General features: G+C 54.0%; 1 protein-coding gene across 2 annotated transcripts in view; it reads right to left on the bottom strand.

Annotated features, from left to right (window-relative positions):
- CFAP77 (cilia and flagella associated protein 77) overlaps positions 1 to 24,315 on the bottom strand; it is a 128,097-nt gene that overhangs the window by 54,949 nt on the left and 48,833 nt on the right. For both annotated transcript variants that reach the window (XM_042914117.1, XM_042914115.1), the window contains exons 2-3: positions 2,406 to 2,505; positions 1,674 to 1,902 (exon numbers count right to left, since the gene is read on the bottom strand). In XM_042914117.1, the coding sequence (XP_042770051.1) occupies positions 1,674 to 1,902; positions 2,406 to 2,505 (329 nt within the window). The remainder of the gene's footprint in view (positions 1 to 1,673; positions 1,903 to 2,405; positions 2,506 to 24,315) is intronic.

Here is a 24,315-nt window from a genome sequence, read left to right as displayed (position 1 = left end):
GAACTGTACATTTAAAAATGGCAAATCTGGGGGCGCCTGGGTGACTCAGTCGGCTAAGCATCTGACTCTTGATTTTCGCTCAGGTCGTGCTCTCACCGTTTGTGAGTTCGAGCCCCTCGTGAGGCCCCTCCCTGGAAGCGTGGTTCCTGCTTGGGATTCTCTCTCTCCCTCTCTCACTGCTCCCCCCCACCCCCTGCCACTCATACTCATTCTCTCTCTCTCAAAATAAATAAACAAAAACTTCAAAAAAAACCCAGTAAATCTTACCACAATAGAAAATAATTAGAAAAAATAAAAAATAAAGAAGGAACCATCGCCAATAATAATAACAATAAAGTATGGTGGGAGAGCCAGAGGAAGTCACCTACCCAGGAACAGTGGGAGGAAGGTGGGAAAGAAGCTGGGGGACAGACTGTCGGTGGCACTGCCACATAGATGGACCAAGATATTGGCTTCTCGGTCACGGGCATCTGGTTGGGGCTTGGCGGCCCCAGGCCACTTGTTGCCAGCTACGGGCGCTTCTGTTTATTTGCACAGTGTGAGGCACAAACACCAGTGATTTTTTTCTGCTGTGACACATCATGGGTTAGGAAGCCCTGGTGCATTGAACATCTGCCGTTTCGCCTACTGTTGTGTTCTGTTCTCCTTCCGGGGTCAGAGCCTTGATTTCTACATCCTTTCCACCACCAGCCCCATGTGGATGGTGGAGACTGAGCCCAAACACCTACCCCGCCCAAGAAGGGGCAGGGGATCAGGCCTGGCCCAATCAGGGCATCAGAATCTCCTGGTCTCAGCAATTGGTTCAGAGGCAGACATGTGACCCGGAACTGGCCAATCAGTGTACTTCGCAATCCCTGCTCACAGTGGCTGATTAAGGGATCGGCAAGGCTCTAAAGTTGGACCAAGGAATCTTAATCTGAAGGCTGCCATAGCTTCTGTGCCCTTCCCCCTGAGGATGGAACTGTTCCTGGTCATTTAGCTACACGAGGCAGAAGTTTGTCAGAGAACAAAGCCAAGATTGGGAAGCACAGCCAAGACATGGCGAGACATACCCAATACTGATAACATCCCTTGGTGACCTAGATCCAGCTGTGCCTGAAGCTGCGCCCGAGCTTTTCAATCATGTAAGCCAATAAATTCCACTTAAAAAAATATCGAGCCGGTTTGAGTTGAGATTTGATTACGTGCAACCACGTTCTACTTTTTAAAATTTATTTTATTTTTTTAATGTTTATTTTTTGAGAGACAGAGACAGAGACAGAGCATGAGCGGGGGAGGGGCAGAGAGGGGCAGAGACCCAGAATCCGAAGCAGGTTCCAGGCTCCGAGCTGTCAGCACAGAGCCCGACGCGGGGCTCGAACTCACCAACCGTGAGATCACGACCTGAGCAGACGTCGGACGCTTAACCGACCGAGCCACCCAGGCGCCCCCGCATCCTACTTTTAGAGAATGTCACGCATCCCAGAGTTGGAACGTGGGTTGCATGTTTGCTGCTGAACCAATCACTGTGACCAAGGTTTGTGAGCTACACCGATTGCCCAGGACTGGAGCGCTCCCCCCCGCCCCCTTCCTGGAGTCAAAGGCCATGCCACACACGGTTCCCCAGTTCAGTCACCTCTGAGTGCCCTCCGGCCCCCGGGTGAGGGATCGAGCCTGGTGTCCCGGCCACTTACCGTGCCACGACCCCAAACGTCATGTTTGGAGGGAGGGAGGGCATTTCCTTCTTGATGTGCCGGTCATCCTGGTCACTGATGCGGATGTCGTTGAGCTGGCGGTAGAGGAAATTCTCCCGAGCGGTCACCAGGCCGGCTTTCACCGCCCCGCGATTCATGGCAATGTAGTTCCGGGTCAGCTCGTGGGGGCACGTGGGCTGCTGCCTAAACACATTCCAGTGTCCGAGGGCTGAGGGCAGGGAGGGACGGAACGGTGGTGCGGCGGTCAGGCCGCGGCACCTGACCGAGAAGAAACTGGGGCGTGTGTGCCTCCCACTAACCCGGGGCCTGCTGTGTGACGGCCCTGCGTGGCCTGCTGGAAAGGGAGGGGTCAGGATTCCCAGAGATTCCGGAGGGCACCAGAGCATCCTTCGCCAAGCCGGGTCCGCCTGGCCTTCACCTCCTTGGGGCCGTCAGAGGGTTGGTCCTGAGCCCATTCTGTGCTCGAAGCTCAAACGGGGCAGGGCACCAGGTTCCACCCTGGCTGGGGCCCATGCTGTTTCCCTGACACCTTAGACCCGGACCCTGCCTGGACCTCCCCGTCTCGGCCAAGCCCAGACTGCGGTTTTCGACCAGAATCACGCTGCGGGGCAGGCCCCGGGACTCTCTGGCTCTTTCCCTGGAGCGCGGCCAGCCGCCTAGGTTGAGAGCTCATGCCCCCTCTCCCCGGGGCTCCAAAGTATGCCTGCTCACCTTCGGGGACCCCTCCATCCAGCCCGCGGACGTAGAGCCCGTAATTGAAATCAATTCCAGGCAGAGTGCAACTTCTTTCTCGGGGCTTCCCAAGTTCAGCCTGTGTGGGGACAGACAGAAAGCCAAGGTGAGGAGCAAAATCGCAGACCGACCGCATCACGGCAAGTTCAGCCACAGGAGTCGATCAGATGCTCACTTGGCCGCAGGCCCCGCGGGTGACCTTCAGGGCCACTAGGGTAAGGATGACGGAGCCCTCCGCGAGGTGAGCGCCGGGGGCACTGGGCATCGAGACACAACCGGGAAAGCCTGCCCGGTGGGCTCGTGATGGGGGACAAGTGAGCAGGGTCAGGAGGACCCCCGAGGCCTTGAAAGAGGAGGTGCGTTTGTGTGAGGGGAGGGGCGCGCAGCAGTCCCTGGGGGTCCAGCCTGGCCCTGCCTGCCCAGCGCTGAGTCGCCCAAGGGGACACACGGGAAGGCGTGGTTCACAGACGTTCACCTGGAGGCCCCTGTTCAAGGAGGGGCCGTCTTTCCTACCTGACTCTTCATTCCTTGTGTCATTCTCACTGGGGCCCGTGAGGACGTCAATGCTCCTTGAGTCCTCGCCTGCAGGTGGGGATATGGTAACAAGGCCCACCATCACCTTCCCGGTGGCCGGCCAGCTCTCCTCACTCTCCGGGTGAACTCCTCGCCCCGCCAGAAGGGGGTCGTAGGGACAAAATCGGTCTATTACCAACCACGTGACTCCCCCATCCTATAGACAGGGAAGCGGACACTGAGAGAGGTGCTCGTGACCCACGGCTCCTATGGGATGGGCTGGGTTTCACAGGCTGGAGTGTTTGGCCTCCGGCCGGAGCTCTCAATCATTAGATTACACGGCCCCCTCTCAGGGCGCCTGGGTGGCTCAGTTGACTAAGCATCTGCCTTCGGCTCAGGTCATGATCTCACAGGTCATGGGTTCGAGCCCTGCATCAGGATCTCTGCCGTCAGCACAGAGCCCGCTTCGGATCCTCTGCCCCCCTCTCTCTCCGTTCCTCCCCTGCTCGTGCTCTCTGTCTGTCAAAAATAAATAAGCTTAAAAAAAAAAAAAAAAAAGATTACCCGGCCTCTCTTTCAAGTAGCAGCTGCCTGAGGTCAGAGGTCCTGGCCTGTAAGGCCCTTAGAACATTCAGTGAGCCCGTGCTGAGTTCGGACTGTGTTCCAGATACGATATTTGGTTGTCCCTGTGCTTCTCTCAGGCAGGACCCATCACTATCCCCATTTCTCAGATGAGGCAGCTGAGGCACTGAGAGGCCAAACAGTTTTGCCCAAGTCCCCATGGCAGGAAGTGGCCAATTTGGGATTCGAACCCAAGCTGTCTGTCTCCAGCCCACACCCAGATCCACCAGTTAAACGAATATCAACGAGCCAGTCTGGCTTTTATTGCCTTCCTTTTCCTGGTGGCTCAGAGCAGGTGCTCTCTATAAATGCCTGAGATCAAAACCCTCTTCCTCTGGGAAGCCCTCCCAGGTTGCCTTCAGTCCAGACAACTTTCTTTGTTATATGGCATCTCAGGGCCCCGAGCTCTACCTACAGGGCACTTACAAACTTTCGCGGTGGTACCTCGATGGCACCGATGGGCCTCGCCAACATGACGCTCAGGGAAAGAATCAGTCACACAGGACCACATACCGCACGATTCCATTTACGTGAAACGTCTCAAATAGCAAATTTGAGGAGGAAAAGTTGAGTAAATGGTTGCTTACGGCCGGGAGGGGTGATGGCTACGAGGTGTCCTAAAATGGACTGCGGTGACGATTGCACAAGTCTGTGAACGGGCTGAAAGCCGTTGCACCGCAGGCTTTGTTTGGGTGAATTGCGTGGTATGTGAATTATGTCTCAGTAAAGCCATTAGAATTAGACAGCAGTGTGATCAAGTCGTTAATTGCACGGCCATCAGTTCGATGTCGGTCTCCCCCTGGTGGAAAGTCTCTCCGTCTTTATTTTAAGGTTAATTTTTTTTTAGTTTTTTTTTTTTTTTAATAGACCTTATTTTTTAAAGCAATTTCATGTTCACAGCAAAACTGAGCCGAAGGTGCCCAGATTGCGCCTCTGCCCCTCCCCGACCCCCCTTCTCCTCACTCCTCTTTTTCCCTGTGCCCAGCATGGCAGAGATACTAGTAAATAGGGGTGAACGAATGAGGGAAGGAAAGACGGAAGGAAGGAAATGCCTCCTTGGAGACTCTTCTCAGTTCTCGTCTGCACGAGGTTCTCCCTCTTCTGTCCCATCTCAAATCCCAGGTCCCACCTCCCTCGCGAGGGATGGGGTTCTGAGTTCCAGGCAAGTGCACGGGGGCCTCTGCTGGGCGGTTTGCTTTGAACTCCTTCCGCAAGACTCACTCCGAGCTGCAGACAAAGCTCTGGCTTCTCATTTGTTTATGAAAATGATCTGGCCTCTCTGGTGACTGCAGGGGAAGTTAATTAAAATGTGACTTCTCCAGGAGAGGCCTCCGCCTCCCTCAGGGCAAGTGCAGGTGGGCAGACTTCCAGCTGGCAAAGGAAAGACAGACAGACTCAGGAGCTGGCTGTTACTTGGGGGGTGGGGGGAGCGGAAAAGCACGCAGGTGTCTGGGTCTCTGCGCTTTTTACCCAGGGTTGCCTGGGAATCAACAATTGCCAAAGTACCTGGAAGCCTTAGGCTGCAAGAATCGTTCAGATGGGAGTTTCACCTATTCTTTCACTCCACAAATATCTTGCACAGACTCTGCACCAAGCCCTGTGTTGGGAGTTCTAAGCCGAACAAAGCAGAGACATAGCCTTTGCCCTTATGAAGTGTATTGTTTTGGAAAAGGGATAATCAAACAAGTAACAATAGTCAAGTGCACCAGAGGGTTAGAATGGGGGAGCACAGATTGCCTTTAGCTCTAAAAAATTTGAGTCCATAGACTGAGAGAAGATTTTTTGCAATGCAAGTATCTGACAAAGGGCTTTTACCCATCATATATAAAGAGCTGCTACAAATCAATAAGAAAAAAAAAAGGCAGACAATCCTATGGAAGGATGAGCAAGAGACCTGAACAGGCACTTCATTAAGAGGATGTCCAAGTGGCTAAGATCCATATTTCAAGTGGCTTAACCTCTGAGAAATGCAAAATAAAAACTCAATGCTATTGGTGAGAATGCCGAGCAACCAGAACGCAGATGCGCTTGGTGGGAGGTACAGACTGGTGCAGCCACTGTGGAACGCCATTTAGCAGTGTCTATTAAAGGTAAACACACGCCTACCTGATAACCCAACCATTCCTTCCTGCCCACCCAACAGAAGTGAGTGCCTGTGTCCTACAAAGACCCATCTGAGAACGCTCACAGCATCTCAGTCCCTAGTAGCCAAGTACCGGAAACAATCCCAATGGCCGTTATAAGGTGTATAAAAAAGTTGTGATGTATTCATTCTGCAGACTACTCCATAACAGTCGTTCTCGATCAGGGGCAATTTTGGCCCCCAGAGGACACCTGGCTGTGTCAGAGACATCATGAGTTGCCACCACGTGGGAAGGAGCCCTACCTTCCAGGTGGCTGGTGGAGGCCAGGGTTCCTGCTCAACATCCAACAACGCACAATACAGTCCTCGCCTCCAACAACAAAGAATTACCCGGCCCCCAAGGCCAACGGTGCCGAGGCTGGGAAAGCCCACACTATGGCAACCACCGTGGGGCGAAAGAAGCCAGGCGCGCGAGGGACGCGTAGAGGACGCTCGAACGCCGTCGGTGTGGGTGCCCTTGGGGCAGGCGTCGTGGCTGAGGCTGCGTCGGAGGCTTCGGGGGATCTGGTCCTGCTTCTTGACCTGATGTGGGTGCCCTTCACGCCGTGCAATCCTGCCTGCTGTCCTCCTTCAGAACCCGCTCATCTGTGATGTGACCGCGGCCACAGGTTGAGAGAGCAATGTGTTCCTGATGGCCACAGGAGACGCCTGCACGGAAGCACCGTGTAAACCCCGGCAAAACAGAAGTGGCAGCAGCAACACGAAGAGAATTCGTGGGGTCCCAAAGGGTTCTCTGCTGTGTGCTTTTGCAATGGTGGGGTCCCGTCTGGAATTCTCGGAGTGTTCGTTTTGTCATTTGCTCCGACCGTTCCAGACCAGAGCGTCACCCAGAAGGAAGAAGCTCCCCAAGAATTCGGCGGAGAAGGGGGTTTGGCCTTCCAGCCCCACGGCTGGACTTGCTTCCCTCTCGGGCAGGTCGTACAGCATCTGAGAAGGCCACTTGTAGGGCACCAAAGGGTCCCCGGGCCCTTCTCAGGTGCAGCCCCAGAACACCCCCAGAGCTGTGTGCCCCCTGACCTTTTCCCGGGTCCCACCCATCCACAGACCCTCCTGTGCTTAAAAGCCCCCTCTCGGTAGTTCAGTCCTTTAGGCCCAGGGGCCAGGTGCTCTGGGGTCCCCGCGCTCACACGTGAACGCCCAGAGGAGTGGCGGACTCACCCCCAACCAGCTCAGCTGGCGAGTGAGAGGAGCTCAGGGGACCCCCTTGGTGCCAACACCCCCAACCACCACGGTGACCGTGCACCAGTCTCCTTTACCTCCATCGCCTCTGTCTCATGCTTAGAAGAATCCTGCAAAGCGGTTACTACCGTCCCGGTTTTCAGGTGACAGCGGCCCAGACAGCTTCAGGGCCTTGGTTGTTCCAAGCTGCACAGCTAATGAATGGCCAAGGCAGGATTGGAACCCGTATTGACTCCACAGGGTCTTTGCTGCCTCTTAATCACTCACTTGGCATCTAGCATAAACTACCGGGGACCATTCCTCCTCCTTCCTTGTGCGCCGATCTTAGCTCTGCGGGCGGGAGGCTGTTCGGGCAGAGTGGCTGTGCCTTGGATGTCTTTGCACCCCCACCCCCACCCAGAGAACCAAGGTGGCCTTATGCCCAGGAGGGCCCCATGGGAGGTCCACTCTTTTCATGTATAGCGGGATTGTGGGAAAAGCTGCCACCTCAGAAAACACCGTAGGCCTGTTGTGACCTGGACGCAGGATGGCAAAGTCATGACCGGGTCCGGGGAAAGTGGGCAGGGAAAGAAAGAAAGATACCAACCTTGGATTGGCATTTTGGAGAGACCTGACCGGAAGAAGATTCCTGTGGGTCAGCCAGGGAGGGCAGGAGAGCCAAGGGTTCTCCAAGGGGCTTCTTGGAAGTAAGAAAGAGCATTGAGCCAGAGGTAGAAGGACCTGGCCTCCTTTCCCAGCTCGACCAGAGAGACCTTCTAGAAGCCTATAGAGAAAAGCATCTAGCAGGTGTCTGGGCACCTCAGGGGAGCTGTGTGAAGCCAGCTAAGGATTGACAAACAGGTGCTCAGAGCTCCTGACCCCGAGCTTCCAGATGTGGGCAAGCCAGTCGTGACAGACATCTGAGATCAGCTGCCACTGATATGCAACATAATTTGAAGTCGAGGGTGGGTCACCTGCTTCCCCGTGGCCACCCCTCCCTCTCTGATATCCGTGAAACTGATGACATCGGCCACAAATCTCGGCTTCGATTGGCCACTCAGCTCCCCAAGCTACCTGCCCCCACCCCCAGCCCAGAACAGGATAAGAGACAGCCCAGAGAGGCAACGGCTCTCAGGCTGGCATGTGCAAAGGTCCTGGGGCGGATGGTGCCGACAGGCCGTTGGGCCACATGAAGGCTGGAAGCACCTTCCCTACACGGGGATCTCTTGGAAACACCGCACTCTCTTTACTGCAGAAGTAAAGAAGGCAAAGAGGAAGAGAGATAACCTTTACTGAGCACCTCCTCCAAGGCTCATGTTATGTGATCTCACTAAGCCAACCTTAGTTCTGAGAACTTACTCTGCCCGAGAGCTTCTCGTGCTTCTCGGGGAACTCCGCCAATCCCACTGTGAGGTCGGTTTCTCAATTTCCAGGCGGGAAAACTGAAGCCTCCCCCCTGCCCAAGGCCACCCGGCTAGTATACAGAGCAGCTGAGGGAAAGCTGAGCTCTCTCAGACGTGCTGACCCCACAGCAGGCCCCCCAGCAGCTCTCTGAGGGAGGGAGGTCACATTATCTCCAGTGGACGGATGGGGAAACTGAGGCCCGGGAAGAGAAGGGACCCATGGACCCCTTTCAGCCTGCACATGCGAGCCCCCTCCCGCAGTTCCCGTGTCTGATGGCGGAATTCTAAGACGTCTCCTGCAAAATCCTCAAGGCCTTTGAAGGGGCACGCCTTAGCTCCGCACGGCAGGGAAGTGTGACACACGGGCCGCTATTCAAACATGGCCCAGCAGCCGGGATCCCTCGTGGTCGAGGTGCTCGAATCAAGAGGCGTCGGGATGTGGGAGAAGAATCCCGGCTCTGCGTCAGGCCACCCCGCCCTCCTCGGCACCGTTCAAACTGTGCCTTTCCCCGAGTTTCCTCGGTCACACAGTGGCTTGGCTGGAATACAGCTCTGGGTGACAGCTGTCCCCATCAGCAGACAGCTTCATTAAACCTCATTAAGATGTCATCCCTTGCTGACTTAGTTCCCGTCTCTCAGCTCTAATTAAAGCCAGCTCTCTCCCTGTCCCAGGGGCCCTGGGATTCTCTGGGCTCCTTCTGCACCGCCGCTCTATCCGCCGTTTACACAGAGGACCCAGGCCCTGGACCCCCGCACTGGATCAGGCCGGGCAGGCAGCCCCCTGCCCCACCCGGAAGCCCCCTCGGAGCAGCCTGTCGCTGGCGTGAGGACCACTGGGGCTTTCCAGAGGCGCAGGTGGCGTTCCCCGCAGGCTGCTACCTCGCTCTGAAGTCACCTGAGGCGCCAGGAAGGACGGCCCCTCGCCCTGGAGCCTCGCCCAAGCCACTTCTCATGAACCGGCTTCGAAATAAGCAACCTGACCTTGCAGTTCAAGTCTAAGAATTTCCCACCCGATGTACGTTTGGAAATTCATAACTAGCCCCTGTTTGCCTCCCAAGAGGCGAAAATGGGTGAAATCAGTTGCCTTTATTTCTTGGATGGCCCGGACCGGATCCATCCCAGGGGGCATTTCCAAGATGGGTTTTCAGCCCCGGAGCTCAACGCCCGGGTTCTGGACTTACCTTAGAAACTCGCTCCCGCAGGAGGAAGCCCCGTAAAGGAATCGCGCCCACTTCCTGTCGGCCACACAGAAGGGAGTTCGTTGACCCTCTAGCCCAGCGTCTGAACTAAATAAATGTTTGCCCGACAGCTGAAGAGTCTCCACTTACTTTCCTGCACCCCATTAAAGTGTGGCTACGTGAACTCCCGCAGTTACGGCCTGGTAGTTATTAAATAAATATCTGCACATAGCCAAGCCCATTCATGCACACGCACACACCTACCACTGTGCTCATGGAGGGGTAGTTCATTATTGTAAAACAACTTAAGACCCTCAAATGAAAAGCACAATATAAATGCAAATCGTGGTCCTGATTAGCATAGAGGATATTTATTTATTTCCATAATGAGAACCTCAGATAAACAATCACGTGAAATAAGGTACATTATGCATCAAAGGACTCCAGCACCGTCTCAGAAGCCGGGTTCTTTGAACCGTGTGCCTTGTGTGAGTGGCATGTGAACTTGAATAATGACCCCAGAAAAGGCACGCATGGGAGGACCACGTCCCCCTACATGATCAAAGGCATATAAAATAATGTCAAGTGAAAAAACAAACAAACAAACCAACCACAGCAGGATTCACAATCGAACATATACTATGGTTACGGCCACGTGAAGAAAGCTTCACGGAAAAAACATACTGGAAGGAAACACACATCACTGATTGCGTGAGGGCGTGTAGTTAGAGACAGGGAGAGGGTGTCGAGATGTTAACTTGCAGCATCGAAAAAGGCAAAAGGCAGAGTTAAAGCGTGAGTTTCTATTCCCCACGGTACCTGCCAAGGGTCGAAGGCAAGGTTCTTCTCCTGTGTCATTACAACCGCCAGGGTTATGATGAGGGCTGGGCTGGCGGGCCCTGGGGTGGAGGGAGGTGTGGAGGGGAGGACGAGGACGGGAGAAGCCAGCTTGTTAATGTCACACGGGACTGAGTTCCAGGTCCGCCACTTCCCGTGTGACCCTGGGCAGGTCGCTTAATTTGTCTGGTCCCGGCTTCCTGCCTGGAACACCTCCCAGAGCTGCATGGAGGGTCTGGTGGCATCCGGCCCTGGGTGTGGCTTCGGCTACGGCTGTGGTTATAGGTGGCATTACGGGAGCAGCTCTCCAGGTCAGGCCAAGGGGAGTCCCAGGCAGTGGGACAGCTCTCCGGGCCCCACTGCACCTGCCCTTGCCTGGCTCTCGCGGCCGGCGCCGCCTTGTGTTCTGCCTCCAGCCTGGTTCCTCCGTCTCCCTGGGGCGGCCCGGGGCTCCCTCCGTGCTGCCAGGACCGTTACTGCAACTGATGTATGGCCCCTGCCGTTGAGGCGGTCACGGTGACAGGGCCCCTGCGCTCCCTCCCCGCCCTCCCCTCCCCCCAGACAGCTTGAAACCAGGTCCTTCATTTGCATTTACATGATCTCGCTGTGCAGCTTATGAGATCGAGAGATTTATTTGCTACTTAGCTTGATGTTTGATTACACTCGGAGAAGGCGGTGAGCGGCAAAGTGCATGGATGCGTCGCTCCGAGCCTGCAGCCTCTGGGGGCCAGTAACTCAACAGCAGGTTTAGGCGGATGAGGGGGAAACGCGCAGCATTTTGAGAAAGGCAAACGTGAGAGGCTGGAAGGAGAAAACACCGTGATCTGGATTTTTTTTTTTTTCTTTTTTAATGAAAGCAACAGAAACTGGCTGAGGTGCCATCTGAATTATGAGCAGCCCCAAGCAACCCTGTGAGTTAGCTCATCGTCCTGGGGAACGAACTCCCAGAAACTTTTCCTTCCGGGCAAAGCCAGAGGCTCCTGAAATTGATGGTTCCGCGCCCCCCCTCCCCCCCTCCCCCCCAAGTAGGGAGGGGTGAGGATCGCCTCCTGCTTATAGGTATGGCTCTCCGATCGCAGCGTGTGGATCAACACGGGCTCTGCCAGTTACACCCAAGCTCCTCATCTGTAAAGCGGGCAAACAATCCCACCTCTTAGGTCCGAAGCTGAGCCGGGTGACCTCAAACCATGGTGGACACAGAGCAGGCTCCCAGTAAACCGGCCGTTTTCTGAAGAAGCAAGGAATAAAGCGAAATGCCCCCGTGGAGTGAGGTCCCTCAGTGCCACGCTTTGCCGTCCAGCGTCACCTACGTGTTGCGCGGGTTGTGTTGGGGGCTGGGTTCTAGCTCCCTGGCTGGCCCGGTCCGGATGCCCGCGGCTGGGCGAGCCTGTTTTCATAGTAGTGTGCGCTGGGCATAGCGACGGGCAGAGATCTGCTGCTCCAGCCTGCACCCTGTGGCGTTCCAGATCCAAACAGAAGTCATCTGGAACATTCCTGAGACATGACAATTTGGTGCTTGTGAGAGCATGATCTTGGGGCCAAACCTGCTGGGTCGGGATTCTGGCTTCTCACCTCTGTGTGGTTCTGAGCCAGTTGTTTAAGCTCTGAGCCTATAATACAGATGTAATGAGAGCACCGGCTCACGGGGTTGTTGGAACATTGCATAATGCCGGGCAGGTTCTTAGCAGAGGGCCTGGAAGGTGCTTTTTTTTTTTTTTAAGTTTATTTATTTATTTGGAGAGAGAGTACAAGCGGGGGGGGGGGGGGGACAGAGAGGGGGGGGGAGAGAGAGAGAGACAGAGAGAGAGAGACAGAGAGAGAGAGAGAATCCCAAGCAGGCTCCACACTGACAGCACGGAGCCCAGTGCGGGGCTCGAACCCATGAACCGTGAGATCATGACCTGAGCCGCAACCAAGAGTCGGAGGCTTAACGGACTGAGCCACCCAGGAGCCCTGGGCCTGGAAGGTTCTTACCAAAAAGTAGGCATACTAGCTAGGTGTCTTCATTAGCTTGTCCATCAATTCTCAGCAACTCTGCCTCCATTTGCGTAAACAGCGAACTGGCCGTGAAATCAATTATGCCCATTTGATGGTTCCTCAAAGAGTTTAACATCGAATTACCCTATGACCTAGCAGTTCCACTCCTAGGTATGTGCCCGACGGAACTGAAGACAGACGTTCCAGCTAATATGTGCACACGTGTGCTCACGACAGCATTATTTACAAGTGTCCAGCAGCCAAGTGTGCATCGATTGACGAATGGATAATAAAATGTGATAGATCCACACAGTAAAATATTAAGCAGCCATAAAAAGGAATGAAAGCCCTTACATATGCTACCGCGCGCACGAACCCTCCAAGGCAAAGAAGCCAGACGCAAAGCCACCCACCGAATGATTCCATCTCTACGAAACGCCCAGAACTGGCAAATCCACAGAGAAAGAGAGCAGATTAGCAATTGCCAAGGAGTGGGGCGAGGGAAGGCGGGCAGGAACGGGTTAATGGGTATGGGATTTCCTTTTGGGCTGATGAACGTGCTTTGGAACTGGACACACATTGGGGATGTGCTAAATGCCCGTGAATTGTACACTTACTAACGGTTCCTGGTTAATTTTCTGTAGATTTTGCTTCAATGAAAAGAAAAACTAAGACGTCCACCGGAAGGATGTGCCACGCCTCCCATCCGAGCAATTTAGGAAATTCTTTTCTCTCTTTGGGATGAGAAAGGACAGAAACACAGATAAAGTAGCCGCTGTCTCATCGGGGCACAATGCGTCAGAAAACACCGCTCGACCTTAAGGAGCCGAGGCTGTGTGGCGGCGGTGGGAGGTGCCTCGGCTGGGACTGGAATATTTAAGCCATGTATCATCTGGGTATCCCTGCTCTGATGGTCCGTGCGGCAGAAGCTGGTGAAGGCATGTGTGTTGGAGGCTTTTTAGATCTTCCCAAAATAGTTGTTCCAAAGCAGGCCAGAGGCCAGAGGACCAGCGAGACTTGCTGGGTTCCATTTCACATCACGTCCCTCCTTCGCCTCGAGTGGCCTCAGCTTTGGAAGGCCGCCGTGGGCGAGGAAGAGGAGGACCGGACCGTGAGTCTGGAGCCCTGGGAGCTGGCACCCGTCCGCCTCGCCTGCTCCCCATGGCCCGTGCCTCGTCTGCCCTGGGGGCCCCTGCAGGAGATCGGTGACTTTCCCAGGCCCAGTCACTGATCCAGCCAGGCAGCTGCTGTGATCCGAGTTTTCTTTTGGGGGGTCGGGGGTGGGGGCGTCTCCACATCGGACTTCTTCCAAAGAGCAGGCTCTACGGCTTTCAGAAAAAAAAATGAGAATCCCTCAGTGAGGCCATCTCGGAGGTCCTCACCCGTGCACCTGGTGTAGACAGATGGGATCTGAGCCCAGACTCTATTCCTTCTCCCCGTGTGACTTTGAGCAGGTAATCTGACCTCTTTGGGTCTGTCTGTCATCATTCATGGAACACGGATAACCATCCCCACCTCGGGTGGAAAGAGCCGATTCAGACGAGCTCACTGGGACCAGGCACCAAGGGGCACCCGGCAGGCAGTAGGCGTGCAGCGGCTTGGGACGGCTTTTTCCTCCCCTTCTCCAGGCCACTGCTGCTTTAGTAAAGACAAGAAACACCTCCGCACTCACTCTGATGTGGCGTCCAACACGCCAAGGAGCAAGTTTCCAGACTGCAGAGGAGAGAGAAACAGACCAGGGCCCCCGCCCCCACCGAGGGGGGAGCCACTGGCATTAGGGATAAATGACACATCCTTACGGTTACTTGGTCACTTCAGCCGCCAAGGGTGGAAGCCAGCAGACCACAGAACCACAGTGGGACCAGGCTCATGAAAGAGGCTCCCCACCAAAAAAAAAAAAAAAAAAAAAAAAAAAGAGCGAGCGAGAGAAAAGAAAGAAAGCAAAAGCCAAAGCAGAGAATGATCTATGTACTTTTCAAAACTTAAAACAGAAATCAAAGGAAAACTGAACTGTTTTAAGTTTTGACAGCTGCAGGGATCATTCTGTTTGGTTACTCTATTTATGTTTTCATTTTCTTTATAGATTCATTGAAAATCGCATCATGTAATAGGGAAGAAAAATGTTCAGTATTTCCCGCCCCCCCATAAACCCTTGTTCCTTCCCGAGAACAGATGAAAACGCCAGCTTCAGTGACTTTGGTTTGATGTATATTTCATAATATCTCATTGATTGTAAGTTTTATTTCCATGTCAATAAAAAACCGGGATTGTAATAAATGAGAAGGAGTTTAACACAAAATGGCAGCTGACCTGTTAGCAGAGGAGGCAGCGGGGCGGAGGAAGAGGCTCTGAAATGAAGCCTGTTAATGAGGATGGCTATTGATCTCACCACGAAGCTGGGTGCCTCTCGGACAGGGATGTGCTCACGGCGTGAGGCCGTCCAGAGGCCTGTGGGTGAGGGGCCACCCATCCAGAAGGGGAGGAGGGCAGAGGAACTCCGGGGCGGGGGGCCTCGGAGACTCAGAGAGGGGCTTAGGTGTCCCGGTGACGACGTTCGGAGCAGGGCAGGGTGTCTGGCTCTGTGGGCGCTGGAGGGCAGCAGTGGCTTGGGATCTTAAGACCGTTAAGACCATCTTACCAACAGCTAGTGGACGCCGTGTCGCGTTGAGGGGTGTGCGAAGCAGCCAGGCCCTAAGTGGCTAAAAATCTGCTCGTCTGGGCTAGTTTTAAAACAACTGGATATGTAAGCGATTGGTGCCGAAGGGCTTTCGAGCTAACGGTCTCAGCCTGCTGTGAAGAAATGACATCCCAGGGACGCATACCCAGATCTTTGGCTCGTCCGTGGAACGGGGAGCCCCAGGTGGCACGGGGGGCTTGGCTGTCGGCACCGGCCTCGTACCGCGTCCTCTCCTTCCGTCTCCGCTTCTCGCCATTGGCCTTTTTTGTGCAACTTGAACTTGCCAGCCTCCTCCCGCGTACGGGCTGTGTTAGTCGCCCCTTCCTCATCCAATCCTGGGCCCCCCTCACTCCTAGCTGAAATGTCACTGCCTTGGGAAAGCCCCCGACTCTGCAGCCCTGCTTAGAAGCCCCCGTGACATGATCTCACGTACTTTCCCCCCGGGACCCATCGCGCTGTAACTGACTGAAGGTTTGGGTGGTGGTTTGGGCCACATCTCACTCAGCTGCACATCAGTTGCAAGAGCACCGGGTAAGTCTGTCCCATTCGCCGCAGTGTCCCCAGGGCCCAGCACACAGTAGGTCTTCAACACGCACTTTGGGAAGACTCAGGCGACTGAGTGCCAGGGAGCAGCGGTGCGGGCGGCCGATGTTCTGGAAGCCCATAGAAGCAGTGCTCCTCCCAGGCCTGGCCTGTCTGGGGCAGGTCTTCTAGAACAGAGTATGGGATCTATTCCCAGGTTCTCTAGGGATGTAGAGATTGCCAGCCCTGTCCCACAGTGGGCCCCACGGAGAGGCTGCAGTTTCTAGACTCAGTGGAAACGCCAGAACTGGACAGTGTCCCGCCTTGTGTCTATGATAGGCAGGCAGGAACCAGGAGGTGTGGGAGGCTAAGAGAGAGGGTCAGTCCAGGAGGGCAGCCCTGAGGAGGCTCCCTCCCCGCTCCTCTGGCCTCTGCGATCCCATCTGTAAAGTGAGAGAGCTGATCTCTAGGGCTCCTTCCGCTCTGCCACTCTCTCTCCCTCTCTCTCTCTGGAGAGAGAGCGTGTCTGGATCTGCGTCACCCAGATCCACATCACCCAGCACTTTTTGTCCAGGAAGGCAGAGCAGCCCAGTGGGAAAGCTTCAGAGCCAGCCGGATCTGGGTCCCGCGTTGACGCTCCTGCTGGTTCGCGCCCGGCGTGTGTGACGGGAGAGTGTGTGCAGGGCCCCTCCCATAGTGAGCTCGTGGAAACAGGGACGAGGGGCCTTCCTAGAGAGACCTGGTGCCGCCCCGTCTCACTCCCACCTGCCACACGGGCTCATGCGACCGGCCGCCCGCACTCAACCCAGCGTGACCGAAGCAAAGCCGACGGGGCCACCCTGGCGTGGAGCTCCACCCGTGGCCTCTCCAGCACACGCGGCAGCCACTTGGAGAACCACGCCTGGTGCGTGGGAAGCCCTCTCGATGCCGAGCTGTACCAGGGGCGATGGACGGAAAGCATGTGAGGAAGGTGGTCACAAAGACCTTGGACCAGCCAAACCGAGCCCAGGCCTCCAAGGTCCTCCCCCGTGCCCCCGGCCCGCCGCGTCCCTACCTACAGCTGAACATCGCGGATGCCCCTGGCTCCGTGCTTGGGAGGAGGCAACGACGAGCGACGGGAAAAGAGATCTGAGCTCTCCTGCAGGCACACGGTGCAAAAGACGGCTGATCGATATTAACTGAGGAAGAGGGGCTGTGCTATAAATGATTTAATGGGTGGCTTCGTACACGCAATGGGGCCGCATAACTCAGGTAAAGATTTCAAATGTGTGGCATAATGGCTACATGCGAGGTCTGTTTGTACTTAGCTTTCAGTCTTGGAAATTACCAAGCTCTGTGCTTCTCCTGCAATTAATCATTAAAGAATTAAGAGTGAGGATACTCATTATTGTAAAAGACTCCAGCGATGGTCTTGATCCACCTTATAAAACAGACAGATTTGGTGCAACTGAATAATTTTCCTCTTCTCCGCACAAGATCAGGAATGCTAGTCATCCCCGAAGGCGGGAGGGAATGCTTACAAACTCGTATAGACCAGCCTATAATTACCGAAATAGAAAAAGAACACCATTTTGTAATGAATGACAAGCTGCTGAGAGGAAATCTAATTTGGTCTAATTAAGCAACCTTTTGTGAGGATTTGTCTTTAGATGAAAAGAGGGAGCCAAGGAGATCTACATGCAAATGAACTCCCTCATTTTGGTTTTAAAGGGCCAGGCTGAGACGGTGTCTGGGCGCCCGGGGCCCTCCTCTTCATGGCACGGTTTCCTCTCTCCTCGCCACCCCCCCAGGCCCAGACGCCCGCCACCTGCCTGGCAGGAGCCTCCCGCGTTTTGTCCCTTGTCCCTCGTATCTTTTCCAACAGGACACCTCGGGTTGACAGAGCTGAGCCTTTGCTTATTCAGGAGCAAATTTTATTTTGCCCAAAGTAATAAAAGCCAATGGGGGTTTTGCTTATTAGAGGAATCCGCTGCTGTCCTCTGAGGGCGCGCCTTCTGAAGTCCGGAGGGTTGAATAAATGCGCACCCTGTTCGATCGGCAGTGACAGAGCGACTGCGGTGGGAGAAGTCCCTGTTGGGCGGAGCCCCCCCGCCCCCCTCCCCGGGTCAGCCACGTCACAGCCTCACGCAGCCACGCGGGGTGGACTCCCTTTGGCTCACAGAGGGGACAGTGTGTGCCGTGCTCCTTAGCCTCAGGCTGTTGCTTCGGGAATGAGCAGAGGCCAACTTCTTGGCTGCCATTCGGGGTGGGTGGGTGGGGATGTTCCCGAGACCGTCTTCAGCTTCAGAAACTCACTAGAAGGACCCACAGGTCTCAGAAAAGCCACTCTTCTCATGGTCATGGTTTATGGACACGGACTAAAGTCAGCCGATGGCGGGAGGGGGGGGCGCCTGGGTAGCTCCGTCGGTTAAGCATCCGTATCTCGGTTTCCGCTCGGGTCATGATTTCATGGTTTGTGAGTTCGAGCCCCAAGATCGACTCTGTGCCAACAGCAAGGAGACCGCTTAGGATTCTCTCTCTCTCTCTCTCTCTCTCTCTCTCTCTCTCTCTCTCTCTCAATCTCTCTCTCTGCCCCTCCCCTGCTTGCTCTCTACCTCTCACTCCCAAAAATAAATAAATAAAAATTGGAAACAATAAATAAATAAAGTCAGCAGATAGGGTAGGAGCCAGGAGCTTTCCCCCCACCCCCTGGAGTTGTATGGATTGTGGTTACTTCTCCCAGCTTTGATGTGTGATAATTCACACAGCGGATGGCCCTGCCAAGGAAGCCTTGGTGTCCAGAGTTTCACTGGGAGTTGGTCACATAGATGGGCTGATCGCTAACAGGGCTGGCCTTAGCCTTCAGACCCTCCAGACCTCAAACTGACACTGTGTGGCCCGTGGGCCTCCCAACATAAGTCACACATGGACGAACTGGCTGGCCCAACCCCAGCTAAAACAGCCATTTTCATCAGGCAGGGCATCCCGAGGGCCAAGAGGTTAGAGGTCTACCTCCCAGGAGCTGGGCCAAAGCTGATCCTTTCTCTGGAACATGGAGGGTGTAGACATCCCAGACCTGCTGAGTTAACCCTTACTGCCCAGCAGTGATACCTTCCTCCCAGCTACCCTGAGGGCAAGTGGCAGAGTGGTGACATCTGACAAGGTTGGGTAGATGAGAAGGGAAAAACAAAATACATTCCCTCACTTGGACCCCACAGCCTCCCATCTTCACTCTGCAGTTAGTTTTCAAAGAATTCGCGAACGTTCGGGCTTTTTCATCTTTCCAACGGGAACAAATCGAATGGGTAAGGGGCAGGTGGCCGCAGCAGGTCCCCCTCAGCAGCCCCTCCTGTATGACCAATGGTCCAGACCGAGAATGCCCCCCCTAGACTGCCCATCTGAGTCACGGGCACTTACTTCTCCGCACCCCCAGATGCCTGCCCTTGCATTCAGGATGCCCGAGGGAGGGAGCCAGAAGGGACCGAAGCAGAACGTGGGGCAATAGGAGGCACAGAGCGTCCTGTGGAGAGAAACAGGAAAGGGAAGAAGGAACTGCTTCTAGTCTTGAGTACTGTTACCAGCTGACTGTTTCCTGCCCCCAAATTCCTATGTTGAAACCTAATCCCCAGGCGGATGGCTTTTGCTGGGGGGCTGGTTCCTTTGGGAGGTGATTAGGTCAAGAAGGGGAAGTCCTCCTGAATGTTTGGGATTAGCGCCCTTATAAGAAAAAACAAGAGGGGCACCTACCTGGGTGGCTCAGTTGGTTAAGTGTCTGACTCTTGATCTTGGCTCAAGTCATGATCTCACAGCTTGTGAGATAGAGCCCCGTGTTGAGCTCTGTGCTGACAGTATGGAGCCTGCTTGGGATTCTCTCTCTCTCTCTCTCTCTTTCTCTCTGTCTCTCTCAAAATAAATAAATAAACTTAAAAGAAAGAAAGAAAGAAAGAAAGAAAGAAAGAAAGAAAGAAAGAAAGAAAGAAAAGGCCAGAGAGCTATCTCTCTCTCTCTCCCTACCATGTGTGGCCACAAGGAGAAGCCAGCCATCTGTAAACCAGGAAGAAGGCACTCACCAAGAGTCCAACCGTGCTGGCAGCCTGATCTGTGAGAAATAGATGCTTGTTGTTTAAGCACCCCCACCACCACCACCACCACCACCACCACCGTCTATGACAATTTGTGACAGCAGCCCGAGCTGGCTAAGACAAGCGCAAACAGCTACTGTGGCTTAAGCAAGTACTAAGTGCCCAATACCTTGGTCAGGGCTAAGCACTTAACATCCACTGACCCCTGACCCTTTCTGACCTGACCTCTCATTTAAAACCGTACTCCAGCCTCTCTACATCTCCACCCCTGCTTTGTGTTTCTCCACAATGTTTTTTCTTTTAATTTTTTTTAACGTTTATTTATTTTTGAGACAGAGAGAGACAAAGCATGAACAGAGGAGGGGCAGAGAGAGAGGGAGACACAGAATCAGAAGCAGGCTCCAGGCTCTGAGCCATCAGCCCAGAGCCTGACGCGGGCCTCGAACTCACGGACCGCGAGATCGTGACCTGAGCCGAAGTCGGACGCTCAACCGACTGAGCCACCCAGGCGCCCCTCTCCACAATGTTTATCAACTGTGTAGTTTAATGGCGAACTTTGGTCACCATCTTTCTCTTCTCCCTGTCATGTGAGCTTCATGGGGTCAGGGATTGTATTGTTGTGGTTGCTCACTGCTCCGTCTCCGTCTCTGTTGAAGGATGGATGCATGCATGGATGGATGCATGAATTCTCATTGTATCCTATGAAGCAGGTCAGCTCTTATCCCAGTGTTACATGCATGCCCAAGGCCACCCAGATAATCACCAGAGGCAGGGCTGGGAGCCCTGTCCTGCCCTGTCAGGTGTGCCTGCCCTGTCAGGTGTGCCTGACTCTGGCCTCCCTCTTTCTGGTGCATCTAGTATCTACCACAGCCTCCTCACTCTCCTGGAGCACAGAGACCACAATCAGCTGGGTATGAGGTGCATGCAAGAGACTACTCATGGCTCCAGCTGTTCTGGAGTAGGTCAATGTCACAGCACAGACAAGTCAGGAAGCCCCCTCTGTGGCCCTGACCCATCTCCTCTCTATTAGTGTCCTGGGGCTGCTGCAACAAATTGCCACAAACTTGATGGCTTAAAATAACCAAAATTTTATTTCAGCCGGCTCTGGGAGCCGGAAGTCAGAGATCATGGTGTCAGCATGGTTGCTTCCTTCTGGAGGCCCCCAGGGAGAACCGGTTCCATGACCCTCTCTCAGCTCCTGGTGGCCTCCTGAGACCCTTGGCATTTCCTGGCTTGCAGGTGTATTATTCCAGTCTCTGCCCCTATTTCACTTGGCCTCTTCCCTTGTACTGTCTCTGCTTCACCACCTCCCTCCCCTTTCCCTCACAAGGACACTAGTCAGGGCAATTGGGGCTCATCCGAAATCCAGTAAGGTCTCATCTTAGGATCCTTAACTTTATGACAAATGCAAAGACCCTATGTCCAAAGAAGTTCCCATTTGCAGGTACTGGGGGTTAGGACTCGGACATATCCTTTCGGGGGACATATTCAATCCCCCACACCCTCCAACAACTTGACACAGCCACACCATCCAGCCATCCACACTGACAAGCTGGGGGGCGGGGATGCCTATCAATGCACAGCCCTGATCAAACAGATGTCATGAGACCCGCCTCAGTGCCAAGCACTGTATCAAGACAAGCCAGACTCTATCTCCTGGGACTGACGTCATGTGTGTGCATGCCCCTTATCACAGCTCACGGGGAGACAGGAGCTCAAAGAGACAGATGAGCAAAGTTCTGGGGGCCCAGAAGCCAAAAGACACTCACCACCCACCCTCCTGGGAAGATGTGAGATCACATGAGGAAGGTTTCCCAGAGCATGAGGTATGTGATGCAGGAGTGAGGGGTGGGGTGGGTTTTTCTGGTGGTAACATGTGAAGGGCAATTCCTGGAAACGTGTGGCCACAGGGACCAAGTGAAATCTAGGACATGCAGAATCCTGTGGCACGTAGACGACTGGCCTATGCATCATAAGTATATCAGGCTGTGGGGACGCCGAGGAGGGAGCAGGCTGGTTTGCCCACCAGGCTCGGGGTGGACCTCCCAGAAGAGACAGCATTTCAGAAGGACTGGGAATGCTAACCAGAGGGACACAGGGGGCATTTCACAGCAGGTGCCCGGAAGGCGGAAAGGCGTGAACAGGAAACACAAGCAGCAGAAAATGGTCTGCTAACCAGGAGAAAGATGAACAGTGGGCCAGACTGCCAGGCTCCCGTCTGCAGCGGGTTGCGGGTCAGTGGTCAGGGAATGATCAGCACAAGGCAGTCGAGGAAAAGTCAGACTGGTAGTACAGCAGAGACTGGCTGGGAGAGCAGGAGGCGGGGATCCCCAGGAGTCTCGCTTGGCACTCCAGGTGGGAGGTGACAGGCGTCTGAATTGAGAGGACGGGGCTCAGTCAGTTGAGCATCCGACTCTTGATTTCGGCTTAGATCTTGATCCCAGGGTTGTGGGATGGAACCCCGAGTTGGGCTCCATGCGCAGAACCAGCTTAGGATTTTCTCTCTCCCTCTCCCTCTCCCCTGCTTCCCTGCTCACCCCCTTTCTCTCTCAAATAAAAAAAAATTTTTAAGTGTCTCTGAATTGAGAGAGAGCGTGGTCAGGACGCTCCTGACGCAATGTCAACGCAAGACTTCTGAGCTGTTCCGTCTCAAGTGTGTCCAAAGGTGATTTAGTGCAGAGAAAGTCGCGGGCCAGCTTCATGTGGCCCCTTTATTCTTCCTGCTCCTAACCTATCGCCTTCTCTCAGCCCAAGTCCCCTGGACTTCTCCCTTGACTGGAGCATTCAGGACTGGTAAGCACTAGGGAAGTTTCGAGAGGATTATCTGCTCGGCCCCAGGGCACACCTCCTCGCCACCTCGGCGTCCTCTCAGCAGTGAGATTAGAACCCGCGTGGGTCCTGTGACCTTACACACTGCACAGCAGGCTTAGAGTCGGGGCCCAGTGGTGAACGTGACTTTAAACAACAAGAATTAGATATTTGCTCTTCCCCAGATTTTTCTATTTCCCATGATGCATGATGACCAGACCGGGCTCTCCCGGATACCCGGGAATTCTTTCCTTTCCGGAATGTCAGAAAAGTCTCATTTTATTTTATTTTTTTTTTATTATTATCATTATTTTTATAGAGAGAGCACGAGTGAGGGGAGAGGCAGAAGGAGGGAGAGAATCTCAAGCAGGCTCCACACTCAGCACAGAGCCCAACATGGGTCTCTATCCCACGACCCTGGGATCACGACCTGAGCCAAAATCAAGAGCCGGACGCTTAACTGACTGAGCCACTCAGGCGCCCCAGAAAAGTCTCCTTTTAAAGGGTAGGGGACAAACTGCCAAAGAGAGTTCCAAACCTTTGCACGAAAGCTTCAAATGCCACCCCTGCCCCTCAAAGACCGGACGCTCGGTTCACTCTGCCAGCTCGCAGAAAGTCTTTGTGCGGAATCACCATCCCCTTTCCATCAATAAAAGAGTTAAAAGTTTTCATCTTAAAGGAGGTGCTTCCTCCATGTAAAACCATCTCAGCAGGACGGAGCATCCTTACTATTCTACACCCCAGAATTCCCCTAAGAAATCAAATATAATCCTCTTTAAGAAGCTTTAAATAATTTTGAGCTTTCTTATTGACTTATTAAAAAGCAGCTTAAAACACGCCTTCGATGCAATCCTTTTACAAGGGTCAGGGATATAAAATTTGAAGAAATATAATTAGTAGATCAGTTGGAATGGCATAGCAGCCAGATCCAAGTTTGACTATTTCAGAGAAAGACCCCCCAACCAACCTGCCCTGGGACGGGGGGGGGGTGGGGGGGAGTGCCCTTTCTCCCACCTGCACGCCCACTCGTGAATTTTCCTAACTCCCTGGTGGTTCCCTGCCCGGAGGAATCTGCCACCACAACTCTACTCACGTTTCCCCGGCAGCCCATCCCCAACAGCCTCATCTGTGAGCTTGCCTCTGGTCCTAATGACTGAACTTCTCAGAAACCCCTTTGTTAAGAGCTGCAGAGGGCTTAGAACATTCCCACGGTGACCTTTGATCCCTGGCATCCTTGAGGGATACGAACCGGCAGCGCCCTGACGCACCGTGAACCGTCACGTTCTTCGCGTTCCGCTGGAGCCATGCTCCTTCTTGGGATGAATGGAGCGAGGCACAGCTGGATGCTTTTCATGCCTGAGTGACTGACTGAATGAATGAATGAATGAACGCCCACGGCCTTTCTAAGTGTATGACTGTGTATAACAGAAAGCCACACAGACAGGGACCAAGAAAGCCAGATTTTTCCAGGGGAAGGTATCCATTGGGCCACATGTATTTCCTGTTTAAATAAAAAGAGGGGCTCCTGGGTGGCTCAACCGGTTGAGCTTCCGACTTTGGCTCAGGTCATGAGCTCCTGGTTCGTGGGTTTGAGCCCCGCGTCGGGCTCTCTGCTGTCGTGGTGGAGTCCACTTCAGATCCTCGGTTCCTTTCTCTCTCTCTGCCCCTCCCTCCCCCTCTCTCTCAAAAATAAATAAAAACATTTAAAAATAGATAAATAAATAAAAAGAGGTACCAAACTTAAAATGCACACAATGCAGTTCATTAAAGAATTTTTTTTTCATGTTTATTTATTTTTGAGAGAGAGAGAGAGATGGAGGGCAAGCTGGGGAGGGGCAGAGAGAGAGAGGGAGACACAGAATCCGAAGCAGGCTCCAGGCTCCCGACGCAGGGCTCGAACTCACGAACCACGAAATTGTGACCTGAGTCAAAGCCGGACACTTAACCGACTGAGTCACCCAGGCGCCCCACAACACAGTTCATTTTTAACC

Source organism: Panthera leo, chromosome D4 (genome assembly GCF_018350215.1).
Source record: "Panthera leo isolate Ple1 chromosome D4, P.leo_Ple1_pat1.1, whole genome shotgun sequence".
NCBI lineage: Eukaryota > Metazoa > Chordata > Mammalia > Carnivora > Felidae > Panthera > Panthera leo.
This window is presented reverse-complemented; position numbering and strand designations above follow the sequence as displayed.